The sequence below is a fragment of the Cnephaeus nilssonii genome (genome assembly GCF_951640355.1).
Source record: "Cnephaeus nilssonii genome assembly, chromosome: 5".
Classification (NCBI taxonomy): domain Eukaryota; kingdom Metazoa; phylum Chordata; class Mammalia; order Chiroptera; family Vespertilionidae; genus Cnephaeus; species Cnephaeus nilssonii.
The window spans coordinates 105,448,191-105,468,602 of NC_137076.1; the positions used below are offsets into that span (position 1 = coordinate 105,448,191).

Genomic DNA, 20,412 nt, shown 5'->3' on the forward strand with positions numbered 1-20,412 from the left:
GCATTCCCAGTGCAGAGCACTGCGGGCTGGAGCCCCGGAGAGGCCGACTGTGTCATGTGGAGATCAGGTCGCTTCCGAGAGGTTCTGCTGCCGCCTGGGTTTCTGCACGCTCCCAGGTCCCAGGAGCCGGGCGGGGCTGGGAGACCAGGAGCAGCCCCGGGAAAGGGTCCAGGAATCCGGCGGGGCCTCAGCTTGCCTGGCATCCATCCGGACCGTGGGTATCACCAGCAGGAGGGATCGCTGAGATTTCACCCAGAGGCCCTGGGTGTGCAGCCACCCGGAAGCGATGTTCGCAGTGGACAGGAGGGAGGGAGGGCGGGACGGATGGGAAACCACCCAAATACCCATGGTGGGGGGATGACAGAATCAACTGTGGCCACCCTCCCTCCCCCGCCCCCCCCCCCCCCCCACCACACACACACACCTGACCCCTGGACTGTTACACAGCCATTAGAAAGATTTCGTGAATTCTGTACCAGCTGACTTGGATGCAGGACTACATGTGTTGCCAAATAAGAAAAGTAAAAGCTGGAGAGATGTTTAGGGCAGGTGGTGGGCGGGTGCGGTCAGCCAACGACGCCAGCAGTCAGCCTGGCCCTCCGCCTGGACCGTGCCGCCAGGAGCTAAGAACGGCCCCCGCGTTTGCCGATCGTTCGGAAACGGCTGTGAAGAGCTGGAGAGGATACTGTGTGGCCTGTGAGACTCACGTGAAAGCCCAGTGCCAGGGCCCGAGGCCCAGTCTCCTTGGGGCCCAGCGCGCTTCCTCGGTGCCCGTCGTCTGCGTGGCTGACGTTCCCTCCACGGCACCGGAGCGGAGGGAACAGACCGACTGTGCGGGGTGCGGAGCAGAAAACGCTTTCCTGAGACCGTTCGGGGGGACCCTGGTTGAGGGCGCGGTGACACTCTGTGAAACAGCAGCGTCGGGCACTGTTCTTGGCACTGTATCAGCCTGAATGTGTTACATTTGCTTATTTCTTCATTCATTTTAGGATTTACCCACCGGACGCCAATGCCCGCCTGTGGGGCCAGGCGTGGGGAACCAGCACTGAACAAGTCGGCGCTGCCCGCCTCGCGGAGCTTGGAGCCTGCGTCTAGATCTTTCTTTCTCCAAATAAGCAGTCCCTCGCTGTTGGTTTCACGCGGAGACACGTGGTTCAGCCCCTCGCGTCCTGACTCCCCTCCCCCTCCCACGGCCCATTCTGATTGCCTCGGTGCCTCCAAAGAAGGGCATCCGGACTGGCCCCAGGCTCCTGGTAGCGTGCAGGGAGGTCAAGGTCCAGAAGATTCATCCTGCATCAGGCCACGCTCTCGGTCTGGTTTCAAAGCGCTCAATACCCGGCCTTTGCATTTTCAGCTCCTGCTCTCCAGCGGTCCCACGAGGGAGATGCAGCAGCCAGACCCCTGCCACGCGGATGGGAGCAGCTGCCAGCTCTGGAGAAGGATGCGGCCACGTCTCCACACGATCCCTCCTTCGTAACCCCTGAGCCCCCTCCAGACACGTGCCCCGCTGCCTCCGTCTCTGTGCAGAACCTGGAGAGACGAGGCCTGCTCCAGGCCCGGGAGGAAGCCGGCTCTGAGGGGGGCGAGCTGAGGGCTGGAGTTGGAACCACCAACTTCGCCTCCTCGCTGTTCGTGCTCATGCTCCTCCCCAACACCTCCTAGGAGACTGACTTTATTTATTTCTAGAAAAAGCACCGAGTCGAGCCCTGTAGCCTTCCCACGATTGGACACTTCCTGTCGTCTCTGCGGGGCGGCCTGGAGCCCAGTGGCTGGCACACTGGGGAGCTGGGAGAGAAGCAGCGAGGGGCTGTGGCAGAGGAAGGAGCTCGGGGTGCCAGGATGGAGTCCAACGACACGGCCTCTTCCTCTTGCCTGGACTCTGCCGCGTTCAAGGTCTCCGTGAGCGTGGCACTCACCATCCTCATTCTCGTCACTATTGCCGGCAACGTGGTGGTCTGCCTGGCCGTGGGCCTGAACCGCCGGCTCCGCAGCCTGACCAACTGCTTCATCGTGTCCCTGGCCGTCACCGACCTGCTCCTCGGCCTCCTGGTGCTGCCCTTCTCGGCCTTCTACCAGCTCTCCTGCCGGTGGAGCTTCGGCAAGGTCTTCTGCAACATCTACACCAGCCTGGACGTGATGCTGTGCACGGCCTCCATCCTCAACCTCTTCATGATCAGCCTCGACCGCTACTGCGCCGTCACGGACCCCCTGCGCTACCCCGTGCTGGTCACCCCGGCCCGGGTGGGCGTCTCCCTGGTCTTGATTTGGGCCGTCTCCATCACCCTGTCCTTCCTGTCCATCCACCTGGGGTGGAACAGCAGCGACGAGGCCAGCGGGGTCAACCACACCCTCCTGCCCTGCAAAGTCCAGGTCAACCTGGTGTACGGCCTGGTGGACGGGCTGGTCACCTTCTACCTGCCCCTGCTGGTCATGTGCATCACCTACTTCCGCATCTTCAGGATCGCCCGGGAGCAGGCCAGGAGGATCCATCACGCCGCCTCCTGGAAGGCAGCCACCCTCCGGGAGCACAAAGCCACGGTGACGCTGGCCACCGTGATGGGGGCCTTCATCGTCTGCTGGTTCCCCTACTTCACCGTGTTTGTCTACCGGGGCCTGAGAGGGGACGACGCCGTCAACAAGACCTTCGAAGCCGTTGTTCTGTGGCTGGGCTACGCCAACTCGGCCCTGAACCCCATCCTGTACGCCGCCCTGAACAGAGACTTCCGCACGGCGTACCAGCAGCTCCTGCGCTGCCGGTATGGCGGCTGCACCGCCCACGACCCCTCTCTGAGGTACGACAGCTCTCGGCTCCCCAGGACTCGGAGCCACGGACCCGGGCAGCAGGAGGAGAAGCCCCTGAGGCTCCAGGTGTGGAGTGGCAGAGCGGGCACGGTGCCCCGGGGAGCCACAGACAGGTAACCGCCCAGGACGGGGGCACAGGGAGAGGTCCCGCTGACGGGGACCGCCACGGTGGCCACTGCTCACAGGGTGCTGGGCCTCTTCATGAGGTCTTCGCAGACCCTGGGCTGTGCTAGCATCCCCATGGAGGTGAAACTTTTCACCTCCACTTTAAACGGACCACAGCGTGGCCAGGGCCACAGGGCTGGGACCTGGACAGAGGCCCCAGCTCCACAACCTGTGGGCCCTTCGTCCCAGCTACGTTGTCCTGGCTCACTCACACGCTGCAGACAGCCGTCAGGGGGCCGCGCGCACGCCGGCGCCTGGGGGCAAGGTGGGAAACCCCACTGGCCCACTGAGCACGATATGCATCAGCTCGTATGCTGGGGGCACTCCGGTCAGAGGAGAAAGCGGACTGGCCCAGCCGGGAAGGCAGGGCTGGGCTCCGTATCAGAGGTCTCGGGAGCACGGAAGGCTTAGAAGCCAGGGGGCCGGTCGGCGTTTTGAGAGAGGGCTCTGGCTGCCCCTCAGATGTGGACGGGAAGGATGAGCGGGTCCACCCGTGCAGGGGCTGCGTCCCTGGTCTGTGAGAGAGGCGGGGAGAGCCGTGCCGCACCCAGGCAGCTGTGGAAAAGTAGGCTTGGGGACGCTGGGGCTCGGGGTGCAGGAGATTGACGAGGAAGGATGTCCCAGGATCCGTCCCCAAGGAGTCTCCAGGCTTAAGAGATCAACAGGATCAGAGTGAGGCTTAGACACAGCCACCGGTGACAGAGCCAATGCAGGTGACGAATGGGAAGCGGCACCAAGGGCTTGAGCGGCACGGAGACGCGCGCTGCGTGGAGAGGGAGGCGTGGTGGGCGTGAGAGGAAGGAGTGACGGTGCGGGAGAACACCTGGCACACGGGTGCGCTCAGTGGGCGTCTCTTTCCTTTCTCTTCTGCGGACCATGCCTTTGCCACCAGAAAGCTGGTCTGTGCGACTGACCCATTCATTCACCCACAAACATTTATCAACTCCCCCACCCTCCCGCCCCCAGGCTGAGGACTGCTGGGTGCAGGGATGACGTTTGGGCTTTTCCCAGCTCTGCCCTAGCTCACCGGAGCTTGAGCAAATCCCGGCCTCAGTTTCCCCTTCTGGCAGAGTGCAGGGCCTGCCCTCATGCGCTGCCCTGCTCACCTCCCAGAGCTGCCCGAAGCGCATGCGGGTGAAGGGATGCCATCGGGCTGGGACAGCCCTGGATGCAAGCTCATTCTAGAGCCCCGTGTCCGTCTGAGGAAAGCGTGGCCACACCCTCTGGGATCTGGTCTCTGTGCATCTTAATGGGGGAAGACTGTCCAACTAGACCCCCCGGGGCCCCAGGTCCCCCCTGGCCCTTGCAGCCTCCACCCCGTCCACTGCTAACGGCTGCACCCAGCCTCCTCCCAGCCTCCCGGCCTCCAGACTCTCCTCTCAAATCCCTCCCCCAAGCCATCTGCAGGCGCCTCTCCATAATGCCGATCCGCAGCCTTCACGTCCGGCCCTGGTGGGTAAGATGCCCGTCCGTGTCCTGCCACACTCCCTCATTCAGGAGGCGGCCTGAGTGACGAGTTAGTTCAAGAAGTAAACAGAGAACAAAGCGGGGGTGTGGACTCTCGGGGAGGCGCCCACGTGCTTCCGTCAGGTCCCGCACACCACTTCCTCCTGCACGGACCTGCATGCCCTCCGGGCGAACAGGCTGCCGGACCCCTAATCCTTAGGGAAACACTCGGTGAGCACTTACGGACTGGCACCCGCTGGGCACCCCGCCTGCCGGTTTTACAATCCTGCCATTGTTTCTCTGTGTGGTCCTCTGTCCCCAGCAAGGCTGCCAAGGGAGATAAAGCAAGATCCCCACCCCACGCTGCCACTCACACCACCTGTAGCTGCCGGGGGTGTAGCTGAGGAGCAGGCCGGCCGGGGTTCATGCCGCGTGTGCCAAGGATGGAAACGCAGTGCGCTGAGCGCCTGGGGGGGGGGGGGGGGCGGCGGTGCGGGGCGGGCGGGTGGCACGTGGCCCAGGCAGCCCATCCCGGGAGCAGGCCAGTGAGCAGAGCCTTGAACGCAGACGGGAAAGACCCGCTCATCCAGGGTGGTGGGCCCTTCAGACTCGTGGCCTCATTTCATCCTCCCACGACCCCATGAGCAGGTGCTTGTTCAGTCTCCACTTTACAGATGGGAAAACTGAGGCTCAGAAGTTAATGAACTTGCCCAAATGACACAAGCTAGTGAGTCAGCCAAAGCCAAGGTCTGAGCGTCCGCAGAAACAGCAGCCCCCATGCCTGATGGGCCTGCGGGTGCCGGGCACACGGTGAGGTGTGTGTCCACCTGCTCGTCTGACCCTCACGCCACTGTGGGCGGGGGGCTAGGAGGACGCCGAGGCCAGCCGAGAGGCCGAGCCTGCCTGAGTCACACGTAGCGGCGATGGAACACCTGGGGGAGCAGTGGACTGGACGGAGGGGTCTGGGGGGACGGCGGGGGGGGGGGGGGGGCGGGGGGAGGATGGGGAACCAGGTAAGGGATTTGGGGGAGGGGACAGGAGGCCAAGCATAGATTTTCCCACCAAGGCTGCCAGGACAATCAGGACCCTGAATGACCGTCCAGAAGGTCAGGTCAGCTCCCAGCTTCCCTGGTGCCGACAGCATGTCCTCCCTGGAGTCCGTCTACGGACAGAAACCCGTGTTGACCTGACCGAGAGCCCTTATCGCCTCTAAGGGGTGGGGCTGTCTGCTTAAGCAAGAATTCCAAGGGACCGATGTGGGCCTGCCCTTGGGGTGGTGGCACGGTCAGCCAAGGGGAGACGCAGGAGCCAGAGAGGCCCGGCGGGCCTGTCGCCAGCCAGCAGCCACCTCCCAGCAGGACGCTCTGTCTGCCCCTTCCTGACCCCAACTGGCCTCCTTCACCCACTCTCCCCTCCGCCCTGGACAGCCTCGCCTGCCTCCTCTCTGATCCCCAGCCCCAGCCGCTCCCCTGCTCAGTAACCCCAGCAGAGGCTGCGTTAGCTTCTGAGGGCTGCTGTAACTAATGGCCATGAACCTGGTGGCGGAAAACACACAAATTCATTCTCTTACAGCTCGCGAGGCCTAGAGCCTGAGAGCAAGGTGTTGGCAGGGCTGGCTCCTCCTGGAGGCTCCCAAGCAGATCCGTGTCTTTGCCTTTTCCAGCCTCCGGGGGCCACCGCACTCCTTGGCTCCTGGCCCCTTCCTCCCACGCCCCCAACCTCTTGCCTCCATCCTCACACCTTCTCCTCCGCAGCCAGTCTCCCTCCGCCTCCCTCTTACATAGGGCACCTGTGACCACATTCAGGGCCCCTGAGAAAATCCAGGATAACTCCCCATCCTGACCTCCTTAACTTCATCAGACCTGCAGAGCCCCCTGTTGCTGCATAAGGTAACGTCCTCAGGTTACGGTGATGAGGGTGTGGACCTGTGGGAGGAGGCGGGTGTTCAGCACCCGCAAGTCCCAGCTCCTTCGCCTGTCACTGGAGGCCTTTCGTGATTTGGTCCCTGACCACTTCCTGCCACCACCCAGCCCCCCTCCACCCCCTCTGCCCCCGCCAGAGCAAACCACCCCGAGCGCGTTCGTTCACGCGCCCTCGCCAGGGGTCTGCTTGCTGTGCGGCTGCGGTGTGGGCACAGCAGGCAGCAGGGCAGAGGCCCTCGTCTCTGAAGCATGTTCTCCGGGAGCTGTGGTTCTCAGACCGTGGCCCCCGCAGCAGCAGGCGTCCCGGAGCAGAGCAGCCAGCCCGGGCCACACCGCCATCCGTGGCAGAGCTAGGGCTCGAGCCTAAGCTGTTGGCCCCAAAGCCTGGGCTCTTTCCATGATGAAATGCTGCCCAGATTTGAAGTTAACCCCGACTCATAGGTACCAGGTGGGGAAACTAAGGCACAAGGGCTAAGGGACCTAGCTGAGGCCCACAGCAAGCTCGGGAGGGGCTGGGAGGGGCCCCTGTATCTCTGGACGGCTGCCCGGGACTCCGGGGCCCTCTCCAGCACTCACTGGAGAGCCCTGAGCAATCTCCCAGGCAAGGAGATAATATTCACACACTCCTGGGGATCAGTGTCTCCCTCCCTGGGCGTGGCACTTCCCGTTCCTACGGAGCCTGGAGCCCGGAGCCCGGGCCTGCAGCGGCGATACTCCTGTGCCCGGAGACGGGAGTGGGGGCTCGAGAAAGATCTCAGGAGAAGAGGTACAAAGGGAGGCAAGGGTCCCCCACCTCTCCCGCCAGCTCTCCCCTCTGTCTCCTCTCCTTCCCTCTGCAGCCAGAGAGAGCATTTCCCCACATAAACGGGATTACACACCGCCCCTCCTGGGCCCGTGGAATAAAATATCCGACCACCAAGGCCCTGCACCCCACGGGCCCTGCACCCCACAGGCCATCTTCTCACCCCTCTTGGCACATCCTACGTGACCCATGTCTGTTCCCCAGACTGTGAGCTCCCTGAGGGCAGGCCCGTGTCTGTGATGTTCACTGCTGTGTCCCTAGCACCGAGCACTGGGCCTGGCATAAGACATTTGTTGAATGAATGAATGAGTGAATGAATGAATGCCTTGTTCTAGGTCCCCTAGAGAAGTGACTAATACTGCCCCCACTTTAGAGACCAGGAAACCAGGTCTCAGAGAAGAAAGTTCCAGGAACCTCGTGGGAGCTCAGAAGTCCCTGGTCCCCCTTTTCTAAACTGGACGTCAGTCACAATGGGCCCCCTCCAGATCGCTGGCATCAGGGGCAGGCCTCCCCGCGGAATCAGTGTCAGAGTCTCAGAGGCGAGAGAGGCCCCGCCCCTCGCCACGTCACAGGCGAGCCCAGGAAGGCGAGGAGACCTGTCAAAAGCACAGGAAGTGCTCCAAGCTGGGGTGGGGTCCCCCACAACCCAGACACTGTCCACACGTCTGCAGGGCCTCGCCGGGCCAGAGGCGGGCCGGGGAGGGTGCGGCTGGCGTCTGTCCGGCTGTAAGTCCCGTCTGGGCAGCAGAGGAGGCCGTGGAGGGAAGGCAGCGGCTGGTGCTCAGGGAGGACGTTTCCGTCAGTCCCCCCTCAGGAGCCGAACTGTTTCCTGGGCTCTCACATCGTCTGACTCTGGCACGTGGATTCCAGCGTCCCTTTCAGAGGCGCCCAGCACGGCGTGCTCCTCCCTCCACGAGGGCCCCGCTGCCCCCTGTGCCCTCCGAGCCTGCGATGGCACCACAAGGCTGGGGGTGGGGGTGCTCAGAGGGAGCCCGGCACAGTCCCGGCCCCGCCATAAACTGGTTGGGTGACCTGGGCAGGTCCCTGGGAGTCTGAGCGGCCGCTCCTTACCCATAAACCCTGAGGATGTGCCCTGCAGAGTGAGTGGCTGGAGGAGAGGGAGGCGGGGACGCGCACGAGCACCCCCCTGGCAGCCGCAGGCCCTTTGACAGACGGGACTTTGTTCCTCCCCCTCTCCTCTCATCTGGCCATTTGGCTCGCTGTCTATCTTCCCTGAACAGCTCCGCTGGGATGTACGCCACATCCTACACAAACCCCCGTTTCCAGTGTACGAGTCCCCGCTTTTCGTGCGTTCTCAGAGCTGTGCAGCCAGCACCACAATGGACTTGAGAACATTTCCACCGCCCCCCAAAAAAACCCTATAGCCTTTTAGCTGTCACCCCGCAATCCCCGCTTCCCCAGCGGCCACTAACCTGCTGTCTTCCTGTCTCTGTAGACTCGCCTGTTCTGTTCATCCCTAAACGCCCGCTCCTCCACACCGGCTCCTTCGCGCTGTGTTTGAGGTTCTCTCTCCTCTCCTTTCCCTTCCTCCCTGTGCTTCCTCTCTCCTGCCTGGCGTTTTCCTTCCCTCTGTTTCACCCCTCCCCCTTCCCTCCATCATCCCACTTCTCCTTCACCACGTACTTGGATTTGATGGTGGCTCTTGGCTGTTGGCAGGCCCTGGTGGACGGCTCCAGGCCAAGGCTATGTCCTGCACCCAGGTGCCTGCGCCCCCGTCCCTGCCTCCTGCCCTGCACCCAGGTGCCCGCAACCCCGTCCCTGCCTCCTGCCCTGCACCCAGGTGCCTGCGCCCCCGTCCCTGCCTCCTGCCCTGCACCCAGGTGCCCGCGCCCCCGTCCCTGCCTCCTGCCCCGGTGGTCTCTGAACGCCTGCTCCCAGCCTGCAGGGCCCGCACTCTGCACAGCGCTGGGCAGGGCCTGGGCAGGGCCACGGCTCCAACAAGGAGTTCATCCTTTTCATCTTCCTCTCTGCAGAGAGTGTGGGGAGTGGGACCCCCGCTGCCCTGAGAGGGCGTCAGGGGACGGGGAGCAGAGGGAGCGGAGGCGGAAAGCCTCTCACAGCCTCAGAAATCAAGGAGAATAAACCATGACCCCCCAGGAGTCACCGGAAAGGCAGAGAACCCTCATTTACCCCCAGGGGCCTGTGCTTTTGAAGCCAGGCCCAACCTCCCGCTGGCTCCCTGCAGACCCTCAGCCCTGCCCTTTCCCACCTGCACTTTCTTCCGCTCTCTCTGACTCAGATCTGCTGGGCCTGCTGCGGGGCTGCCTGCCCAGGGGCTGGGACGGGGAGGGGAGGCGGGGGAGCTGTGTACCCTGAGAAAAGGCGCGTTCCAGGTAAACAGACGAGGAGGCCAGTTGTCCAGGGAACGGCCCCAGGGCACGCAGCTGGCCGGCAGAAGCAGCTCTGGGCTTCAGGCCTGAAACCCCGGGGCCAGGAGCAGGCTGCAGACACGGAAATTTGAATCCCATGTCATTTTTCACCAGTCACAAAATGCCATTCTTCTAGTCATGCCCTTCACCCCCACACACACCACTTCAAAAACATAGGTGGGGGCTGGATTTGGCCCACAGGCTATAGTCCGCCAGCCCCTGGTGTAAAAGAAAGAGATGGGTGCCCAGTCCAGCCCCTGCACTTGCTGGCTGTGACTTTGGGCAGGTGGCTCGCCTGCTCTGAGCCTCAGCTTGCTCATCTGCAAAATGGGAATAAGAATGCCTCCCTGTGAAGACTGCAGAGGGGCGTAGCACCAATTTGTCCAAAGCTCGAGGCCCTGCCCCTGAGCCTGGTGTCCCTCATCTGAAAATGGGGGGCTTGGATCAAGTCTCGAGAGACCATTCCAACACTAATTAGATATAAATGCTGAACAGGGAGAGAAATTAGGCCAAACCTCCGACTGTGTCTGTGTCAGGAATCATCAGGCCAGGGCCGTGAAGAACGTGTTTTTCATACTAATGAGTCGTTCTGAGTTGAGGAGGCAAATCCAGTAAAACGCGTCCTTGTCACGACCCGAGCTGGGAGTGCAGAGACCGGTGGCAGGAGGGACGCAGACTGGGCGAAGGCCGGGGCTGCGCGCGGAGCCCTGGCCTGGTGGACGGGACCTGGGTTTCTCACGCCCTCTGCCGCCAGCTGGCCGTGTGGCCGTGAGGAGAGACACCCCTCTCTGAGCCTCGGTGCTCACCCGTCAGAGAGCTGAGCCTTCGGGCAGCCACTGCCCCCGGAGCCGCTGCAATGAGTCCCGGCGCTCGGCTTCGGTGACACTGTTCACGAAACCCGCAAGGGCTGTTCCCGGCAACGTGGGGGGCCAGGGACGGGTGCGCCTGACCCCAGTGGGCACTGCAGGGTGTCCACAGCCCCGAGGCGCTCCTGGGGTGTGAGGACCACTCCCTCCCTCCCCAGGTTAGGAAGGGTGTGTGTGTTGGGGGGGGGGGGGGGAGGAGGGCAATGAGCTTGTCCCAGCTGCCAAAGGGGGGTAGATGGCTCTACACAGTATCCGTGGGTCTGCCGGGGGGGGGGGGGGCTCTGGCCATGAGGAGGCTGCAGTGGACAGGGAGGGCCGCAGGTTTGGGCACTTCCCCCCAGCCCCCCAGCCCCCCACCCCCGCCCCATGCATAGGGGACTCAGGGAACTTCCCTCTCCACACCGACTTGGGAGACACAGAATACTTATAAATACTGAGTTACTGTTGAAACGGAACATCAGAATGGAAAGGCAGAGAGAAACCCCATTCCTGTTCAGCCAGCGTCCACAATCACCTGAGGCCCAGCACCCGCTCCTGTCTTTCATGAGCAGACGGGGCCTTAATTTGGCAGCAAGAAGAGCCACACGTGGAATTTCTAAGCAGGCCACGTGTCTCCTGTTTGGGGGCCACTGAATCCTCCTGATTCACATTCACTCCGGCTTCGCATCATTCCCACGGGGTGCGTGTGGGGAGGGGGGCGCTAACGGAGGCGCCCGACGAGCAGGGAGGGGTACAGACACGTGTGCCGAGCCCGGACGAGGCAGGTGTGGGGCCGAGGGCCCAGCCCACACTCTGGAAGGGGTGATGTCTCAGTTGACTCGGAAGGGCAGTAGGAATTTTCTCTGCTGAGGGGCAGAGGCTGAGTGTCATTCCAGGTAAAGGAGCAGCGTGTGTGTGTGTGGGGGGGGGGGCTGGGGCGGGGGGAGGACTCGAGGGCCATGGGGAGCCGTTCGGTGGCCGGTCTGTTGGGAGGGCTCTGAAGGCAGACCTCCCCATGCTGCTGGCCGGGTGACCTTGGGCAGGTACTTCCTCTCTAACGCTTTGTCCCCATCTGAGAAGTCAAGTTGCTGGTTACAGCACCTCCCTCCCAGGCTGGGGGCGGACCAAGGGCATTAGTGCCTGTACCTGGACAGAAGCTTAGAGCCCAACCCATGTAAGACTCTGTCTCATTCAGCTCGGGCGCCCACAGACCACACGCACATCTCCCAGGTCAGGGAGCTCAGTCAATTTCTGTGATAAACACAGTGACTTCAGAAGTTGAACCCAGTCAGTACAAGATCCTCTCGACACGCCCCACCCCCTCCATCTCCCCAGGGCAAGCCAAGTTCCCCAGGCTGTCTGGCCCCGCAGCATTCTCTGGACCACTCTCCAGACCTGTCCCGCCTGAGACAGCACACACCTGGCACACTGGCCCCTATTCAATGACCAACTGCCTGGTGATGGTCACCAGTAACCGCCATGTGCCTGGGAGTCAGACTGCCTAGGAGCAGACTGACCTTGGGCATGTTACTTAACCTCTCCATGACTCAGTTTCTTCATCTGTAAAATGGGGGTGTTACTAGTACCTGCTTCAAAAGGTGGTTGTAAGGATTAAAGGAGGGAAGGGGGTGCAGTTGGGAGTAACAGCTGAGGGTTCAAATTTGAGCTTTGCTCCTGAGTGACTCCGGGGCATCACTCACCCACCGGAGCCTCAGTTTCCTGGTCTGTGCAATGGGGACACCGATGCTCACTTTACAGAGCCATCGGAAGGGCTCACCAAAAAAAAGGATGCAAAACACACCTCGCTCAGGACCTAGCACGTGAGTGCTCAATAAATACTAGTCCTTGCCGATCACTCATTCCATCACCAGCACAATTCACAGACACCGGCCATGTGCAGGGCCCTTGGGGACGGTTACAATCACCGCCAGCCCCTCCCTCCAGGAGCTCCCAGGCTGGTCCCAGGTTGTGACCCACCAGTGTTCAGGGATGTGCACCCTGGGAGGTCCCCGATCAAGATTCCTTTTAGGAGCCCAAAGCACTCTGACCCGCACCTCAATTTTCCTTGTCGTAGGGAGAAACTAAAAAGGGATTAATGGCTTGTGACTGTTGCTGATTGCTTTCAGCTAAGTCCCGGGGAGTTCTGGGGAGCCTTTTCCAGATAAATTTCATCTTATTTGTCACGCACATAACAATGTTTGCTAAGCACTTGCAGGAAGTTGGCCCAGCTTGCTCTGACCCTTGCTCCTGAAGGGCAGAAAGAGAGCTCCACCTTATGGACTTACGATTGGCTGACGTCCCTGCCCATCATACCTGCCCATGGCCCACCCCTTCAAAGCAGATGCTGGCCCAGGCAAACCCTGTGTTGACTCCCAGAAAATGAGGAGAAGTCCATGAAAAAGTACTTTCTTCCGTGAGTCGAGCGGTGTCTGCATATTGGGCAGGGTGTTGGTTTGTGGTAGGAAACAAAGGTTTATGAAGATAACACTGACCGGGCTCGGCGTAACTTGGCGTCCTGACATGTTCACCTTGGAGCTCATTTCAGAACAACCAGACATGAGGCCTGGCCTGGAGAAGAGGGTGCCCAGGTTTTGGTAAAAGCCCGAGGCCAGGAAAGGCCTGGTGGTCCTGCCTGGCTCCCAGAGCCGGAGAGAGAGCCACCCCCTCACTGTCCTCCACGCCCCCTTCCTCCTGGAGGACGGGGCTTCCCAGGAACCTCGCTCCCAGGCGCTGGTGCCACGGACCCCATGGCGTGGCGGTTCTCCGTGTTGTTGGGCACGGGACAAGCCAGGGTTCGGGGACCAGCCCAGACCTCAGTACAGCCCCTCAACTGCCAGTTGTTGGTGACGTTCGGGGCAAAGCAGCCAATGGCTGTGGCCGCCGCAGGAAACAAGGGCGGGGGCGGTAGAGGAGGCCGCTTAGGATTCCAAACCATTTCCTTCTCCCGTCTCATCTCGCGGCTTCAACGGCCCTTCCCCTGGAATGATCCCCCTTTTACAGATGAGGAGAGGGGCTCGGGAAGGGAGACGGAGTTGGCTGAGACCCACACCCAGGAAACCTCACACTTTCTCCCAATCATGGCTGGCGCTCCGAGGTGTTGGCTGAAAGGGGACCGTCCCAAGGGTGGGGGTGGAGTGGGGTGGGGGGGGGTAGGGTTCCCCCCATGAGACTCTCCAGGCTAGCAGCCGTGGGAAGGTGGCTCGGGAAATAAAGCCTGCGTGGGACACGCGCACGGGGTGAGGGCTGCCGGACAGGCCGTGGGAGCGCCCTGCCCTGAGGACCTGGGGAAGTCCAAAGACAGAAAGCCACTGTCTGAGCAGATGTACCGGGTTTTTCATTCACTAGTTCACATGACTGAGCACCGACGGTAAACCTGGATAGTGGGTAGAAGAAGAAAGATCCAGGCCTGCCTTTCGTGTGGGAGACAGACAGACTGACGCTTAACCGAGGAGGTAAGCACCTCTGCCGAGGGCCGAGGCTCGGGGAGGGAGTCACATCCTGGGAGACCTCAGACACGGCTTCCCACACGAGCGGATGCCTCAACAGTCTTGAAACCAAAGCAGAAGTTGAACAGCCAGAAAAGTGAATGAATCGATGAATGAATGAATGAGTGAATGAATGAATGAATGAAGGCCTTTCCAGCACTGGGAACAGCATGTGCCGTGGGGCACACACCAGGAAGAGCAGAGGAACGTGTGCACGCGGTGCTTCTGCGTGTGTGGGAATCTGCACTGTCAGTGCTACAGGGTGAGGGACAGGGCACCGGCATCCATTGCCTGTGGTCCTTACAATGGTCCCCGGAGGGTGCTGTCACTCCCATGTCCTAGAGGGGAAGACCAGGCTCCCAGAGGCTTCTCATACAGAGTGGCTCAGAGTGGTCCTGACCCCTGCTGGCGAGACGGAGTATAACAGCCTCGACATGGAAAGAACTTTTACTTAGGGATTCAGATTCAAAGAACGTTTACTTAGGGATGCTGCTAGTCAGGACGCTGTTGACTGCGCTCTGCACAAAGCCAATTAAAGGAAACGGGGATTGGCAGAGAGAGGGAATTGGCTCATAGACCTGAAGAGACCAAGAGCAGCTTCAAGCATAACTGGATCAAATACTTAATTGTCATTAGAAATGTGTCTTTCTCCAGCTCTCAACTCAATTTCACACTATGGTGACTTCATTCTCAGTCAGGGTGTCCCCAGGGGGCCACCAGCACGCCACGCTGACACCGTACCATTGTAATGGCCCCGTGGAAAATACGTCCCTTCCCTACTGCTTCAGCACAAGGTTTCAGGCTTCCCTTTCACTGGCTGGGAGGGGCCCTGTGTGTACCCTCAAACCCACACCTGGGGCCAGGGCAAGGAATAAGAGGTCAACCCCCCCCCTCACCCACAGACTATGAGTGCGGAGGTTGGATCCCAAAGAAAAGGCCAGGTGCTGTCCCCAGAGGAGCGGAATGGATGGGGGCGGGGGGCGGGGGGTGACAGTGACAGGTGTTTACCACAGGCACCTTTGGGATGGCAGACACCGTATTCTGTGCTCTCCTAGAATCCCATTGGAATCCCTTAGCTGTAAGTGTCAGGGCTCAGGGCACAGATGGGCCATGAAGGGGCCCAGCAATCTTCAACCTACCAGTATCTCCAGAAGTGTGTAAGGTAATGGAGTCCACACAATGTGGGGAGCCAGCATGGGTCTCGTCCCAGCTCTCACTCGGCATGGATGGCAAGCTAAGCAAAGGAGGAGGGGCTCCATGCCACTGGACTTAAGTCAAATAATGTTAAATATGCGTGTTACCAAAATTTCGTAACAAGGTAAAATTCCATATGGTAAGGAGGGAAAAGAATGAGGGGGAAAAAAGGCAACTTAAGACAAAGCAAGGAAAAAACGGGAAATTTGAAAAAAGGTGGAGCAAATATAAAACTCAAAATCACATTGAAGAAATTTGTCAGGATAGATTTGTCACAGTACCTGTAAACGGGACAAGCTGGCCAATGGGAAAAAAATGAAGATCAGGCCTGATTTTTTATATCCAATCAAATATTTTTTACAAGAACGAGATATGAGGAGACAAAAATGTTGAAAGTATAAAGAAGAAAAAAATAAGATAAACTAGGCAAATACTAACCAAAAGAAATCTGTGTAGCTAAATTCCTATCAGACAAGATGAACAGAAAGCAAAAAGTACCACTCAAGATTAAGATTGTCATCATATTTTTAAAGAGAATCAATTCACCAGAAAGATAACCTACATGTACCAAACAAACTGACTTCAAAACTATGTAAAGTGAAATTGATAAAACTACACAGAGAAGTTAATCATTAATGCCACAAATACATAATATGAAGAATGAAAGGGCAATATTATTTAGGATGTTATAGAGATTAAGAATGGTAAGATCGATTTTATGCCCCAAACAAGAGAACACTCAGATACTGTGAACAAATTCCTAGCAAAACAGGGCTTGCCAAACCTGACTTGAGAAGAAATAGAAAAACTGATTGGTCCTTTCAGCATTAGAAATAAATGAAATGAATGGAATGAATGGAATGCCAGCAGCATTTGGCTTTGCAAAGCAGTTCCACCCAACACTCAAGGAGCAGCTCGTTCCAGTCCTGACAAACGCTATCAGAGGAGAGAAAAAGGGAAGCTTGGCCACTTATGTGATGAGGCCACTCTGGTGTAGATTCAAAAGCAAGCATGCGAAGGGAAATGGTAAATAACAGAGACAACTCCGATATCCCTCAACAGGGGGTGGATAAACTGGAGTATCTATATATATAAAAGCCTAAGCGACCATTATGAGACCAGTCGCTATGACTTGCACTGACCACCAGGGGGCAGATGCTCAATGCAGGAGCTGCCCCCTGGTGGTCAGTGCACTCCCACAGCCAACCTCCCATGGTCCCTCCCCCCCACCCACCGGCTGGCCCCTATCGGGCCGACTGGACTGGGTGAGACGGCCCAAATCGGCCCTGATCACCAGCCAGGCCGAGGAACCCCACCCATGCACAAATTCGTGCACCAGGCCTCTAGTATCCACATAATGGGATCCTTCACAACAGTGAAGATGAACCATAGATTCACACATGACACAGTCTAATCTCATAAATCTAACATTAAACAATCACCACCACAAAGGTAGCTACAGAAGAAGTCATGAAACATGATTGCATGTCTATAAAAGTAAAAGGCAGCCAGAACAACACCATATATTGTTTAGGGAAACATAAATGTTTGCTGAAACAAGTCGAAGGCTAGTAAAGTTGTGTTTCTCAACCTGAGAGGTGGTTACTCCTGCATCCATTTAACATTATTTCATTTTCTCTAAACCATGTGTATGTGTTTTTATAGTCTCTGGATATATGAGTACATTTCATTTTAAAATATTTAATGATGAAATTGACATGTAGCAAAAAGTATGTCTGAGTAGAGGAGTTATTTGAGATGTTCATTTTGTTTTGTTAACTTCTATGTTCTGTAGTTTATCATGAACATGAGATATTTCCATAGTAATCTTATTTTAAGTGATTTTTTTTCAGCCCTTTAGGAGAAGGAAGGTAGTTATTTCCTAGTTTAGAGCTAGCCTTTCTTTGATAATTTTGTTCATTTCAGTGAAAGTCACTTTATCAGAGCCACAGGCTAGATCTGGAATATTGACCCAAGGTAGATACCTACCTGCCTGCGTGGTCAAATATATACACTGTAGACTACCTCTGGGCCAGAGATATGACCTCGAGGTCCAGGGAGGCTGGGTGTGCTGGGGAAGGAGATCTGGGGCCTCCAGCATTTAAAGGACGCATGGGTGTTGGCTGTGGCCATTGGCTGTGTCCTTGCTCACAAAGCTTTGCAAAGTCAGGCATTCAAATGTACAGCTCCCATCTGAGGGACCCCGAGGGGAAGTTCTCCCTCTCTCCGTGCGGGAGGGAGAAGGAACGGTGAGCTTGACTCCCCAGGTGGCTTCACAGATAACGGCTGGAGCGGAGGCAGAGTGAGCTTCATGGGACCTCCCGAGGAACCGAGATTGGTCTCAGGACCAAGGGAGGACGGCTCCTTTGGTTGGCAGTGGACAAGGAAAGCTACCACTCCAGCCGAGGCAGGGAAGTGAGGAGCGAGGCAGAATTTGTGGCCTTAGAGCTGAAGCCAGACCCTGCCCTGTCCTGCCCTGGAGCTGCAGATCTGCCCAAAGAATCTCTAGGGACCCCACGTCAAGCTCGGCTTCCGTCTGAGCCAAGGGCGAGCTGGCATGGCCGGGGACTGTGACAGCACTCTCCAAACAAGTCGTTTGCAAATCCTCTCTCCGTCCAGCTCAGCTCATCGTCCTCCCACACCTGCATTATACACACTTAGATGTCTACGCCAGCTGCTTTCGCTGAAAGACATTTACAAGAAACCTTTATGTTGTCACCATAAATGAAATGCAGTATCGTGTGTGGAAAATGATGCAATAACTCAAGACTGTCATGAGTTTGACCAGATCCAACTGCCAGAGCAAAGCTCTCAGCCTGGGCCGTGCTCTCTGTTACAAAGGCAGATGCAGGTGTTAGGGGCCGAAACCCAGGAGTCGGGCTCGGGCTGAGCCGTTGCCTCCGACCCCACAGGGCTGGCGATAGAGACGAGGAAGGAATCTGAGGGAACGTCGCTGAAGGGAAAGCAGGTCTGCCACCCACATCCTAGCGGGCAGCCGGGCGGAGGAGCTGTGTGTGCCCACAAGTAAGGGAGGTCCTCTGCTTTCCAAAATGTATGTCAAATACTTTGTGAAAAGAACTGTCCTGCCAAGCATTGGGCTACACACCTTCAGTGGCCTCAGCTTCCATCAGATTGGCATTAGCTGAGGACCTCCTGAGTGCCAGCCACCTTGCAGGGTTTGGAGGGCAAGCATCTTGCCTACGGGGATCAGACATTCTAATGGAGAGACAGAGTTGCTCACAACTGACTTGGATGCAAGGCTGACTAAATCTTTGTGCCACCTTCTCCCAACCTTTCCCCAGCTCATGCGAGGCATGCTGTGGGTGTTCGGGAATCCTTTCATTAAGATTCAGAAATACCAAACATCAACTGGGCTCCTACTCTGAGCCAGACTTTAGGACACTTAATCCTTTCAATAATTAGAAAGGTATAAAGGGTATATGTAAAGGTATATATCTATATACACTGAGCGGCCAGATGATGATGATCTCTGAACGCATAATAATCTGGCCACTCAGTGTATATCCTATATAATAAAAGGCTAATATGCAAATTGTCCCCTCGACCAGGAGTTCGACCAGCAGGCAGGCCAGCCAACTGCCCATGCCCCCTCCCCCTGGCCAGGCTGGCCGGACCCCACCCATGCACAAATTCATGCACCAGGCCTCTAATACATATATGCCGAGTGGCCAGATTATTATGCGTTCAGAGATCATAATAATCTGGCCACTCAGTGTATATAAAAGGCTAATGTGCAAAGTGTCCCCTCAGGAGATCGACGGGGAGACCGGGAGTTCAATCGCTCGCTATGATGTGTGCTGACCACCACGGGGTGGCGCAGAATGAAGGAAGGCCGCAGCCAGCAGCCGGCAGCTGGGGAAGGAAGGTCCTGGCCGGCAGCCGGAAGGCCCCAATTGGCCCTGATCGCGGCCAGGCCTAGGGACCCTACCTATGCACAGAATCATGCACCGGGCCTCTAGTATTATATATAAGGGTAGCTAACCTTATATGCCTCATATACATAAGGGCTTAAGTCACTTGACCAAGGGCGCATGGCATGTTAGAAGCAGATTTGGGATTTGATAGCAGGTGTCTAGAATGCTCCCCCTGTGGGCTGAGGGAAGAAGTTACCGTTGTACATGGGGGTCTGGCCCCCTTCCCACCCCACCCTTCTTGGGGCCTGGCATAAAAGAAGCAAAGGCCAGAGGCTAGGCCCTGGCCCCCCCGGGCCTTGCTCGGCGATCGCTGCAGCCCTGACCTGTGCTTGTGTCTCCTCAGGAAGCCTGCGCTGTCCTGCACCACGAGCTCCAGCAACCTTCTGAGCTGCTGCAAGAGTCTGTGGGGGCGTCGGTTCCTCCAGAGACGCGGGGGAGGCCCCTCGGAGCAGCCACTGAGGACACCACCCTCCCAGGCTGCCTAGACCCGGCCCCAGGACACTGAAGATACTGCTCCCGGTCACCAAGATGTGACTCCTGGAGCCCCTAAGGGCCCAGCGGCCCCCAAAGCCACCGAGGAGGCCCCCTCAGTGACTCCCAGAGCACACACTGGGGTGCCAGGGTCCACAGGCCCTGTCTGTACTCAGCATTCCCAGAGAGGTGTTCAGGACTTCTCGGAGCCCGAGCTCACAGTGGTGCTGGCCCCGAGTCCTGAGCAGAGATGGGGGGACATGTGGGACGTGTGCACGTGTGTGCACGGATGTGAACGTGCCCTCTGGGCACAGCAGAGGGTGTTGCCATAAAGTGCTAGCCTCTCGTTCCCTGTGGGTCCTGCAGGAGAAAGGGAGGGAAGGGAAGGGTAGGGAAAGGAGGAAACTGGTCTTCAATGACACCTACTATATGCGAGGTACTTCACCTGCATGAGCTCCCATAATCCTATCACGGGGGACAAGGATCACTGTCCCTATTTTACAGAGGTGGAAACTGAGGCTCAGAGAAGCACGGGGCCTACCCAAGGCCACGCAGCTAGAATGTGCGCCTGGCTCATAGGAGGCACTGGTAAAACAGTTGCTGACGGAATGAATGAATGAATGAATGAATGAATGAATGAATGAGTGAATGAACAAATGAAGGAATGGGAGGATGGGTGAAAAGCCAGGCCTTGCACCCATGCTCTCCACACAACACTACACTGCCTCTTGGGAGAGAGGTCAAGATGTTTCCTTGACTGAGCCCACCCGTGAGGCTCAGACCAGAGCCTGGGGGTCCCCCATGCTGCAGCATGAGTAGCCATGCAGGGGAAAGTGTGCCGGCACCAGGGAGGGAGGGGGAGAAGTTGAGGGGATGCAATAGACATGAGTAGAGGAGTTGACCCCACAGCTCCCTCTGCTGGGATGCATGACCTTGGCGAGTCAGGGGACCCCTC

At 58.2% G+C, this 20,412-nt stretch overlaps 1 protein-coding gene across 1 annotated transcript; it reads left to right on the plus strand.

The window, feature by feature from the left end:
- Positions 1–1,783: 1,783 nt before the first annotated feature.
- HRH2 (histamine receptor H2) lies at positions 1,784–19,471 on the plus strand (the record flags this gene model as incomplete). The annotated part of the gene is made up of 2 exons (XM_079773127.1): positions 1,784–2,915; positions 19,330–19,471. Exons 1-2 carry the CDS (start codon positions 1,840–1,842, stop codon positions 19,469–19,471), a joined length of 1,218 nt encoding a protein of 405 aa, XP_079629253.1. The 5' UTR covers positions 1,784–1,839.
- Positions 19,472–20,412: the final 941 nt, after the last annotated feature.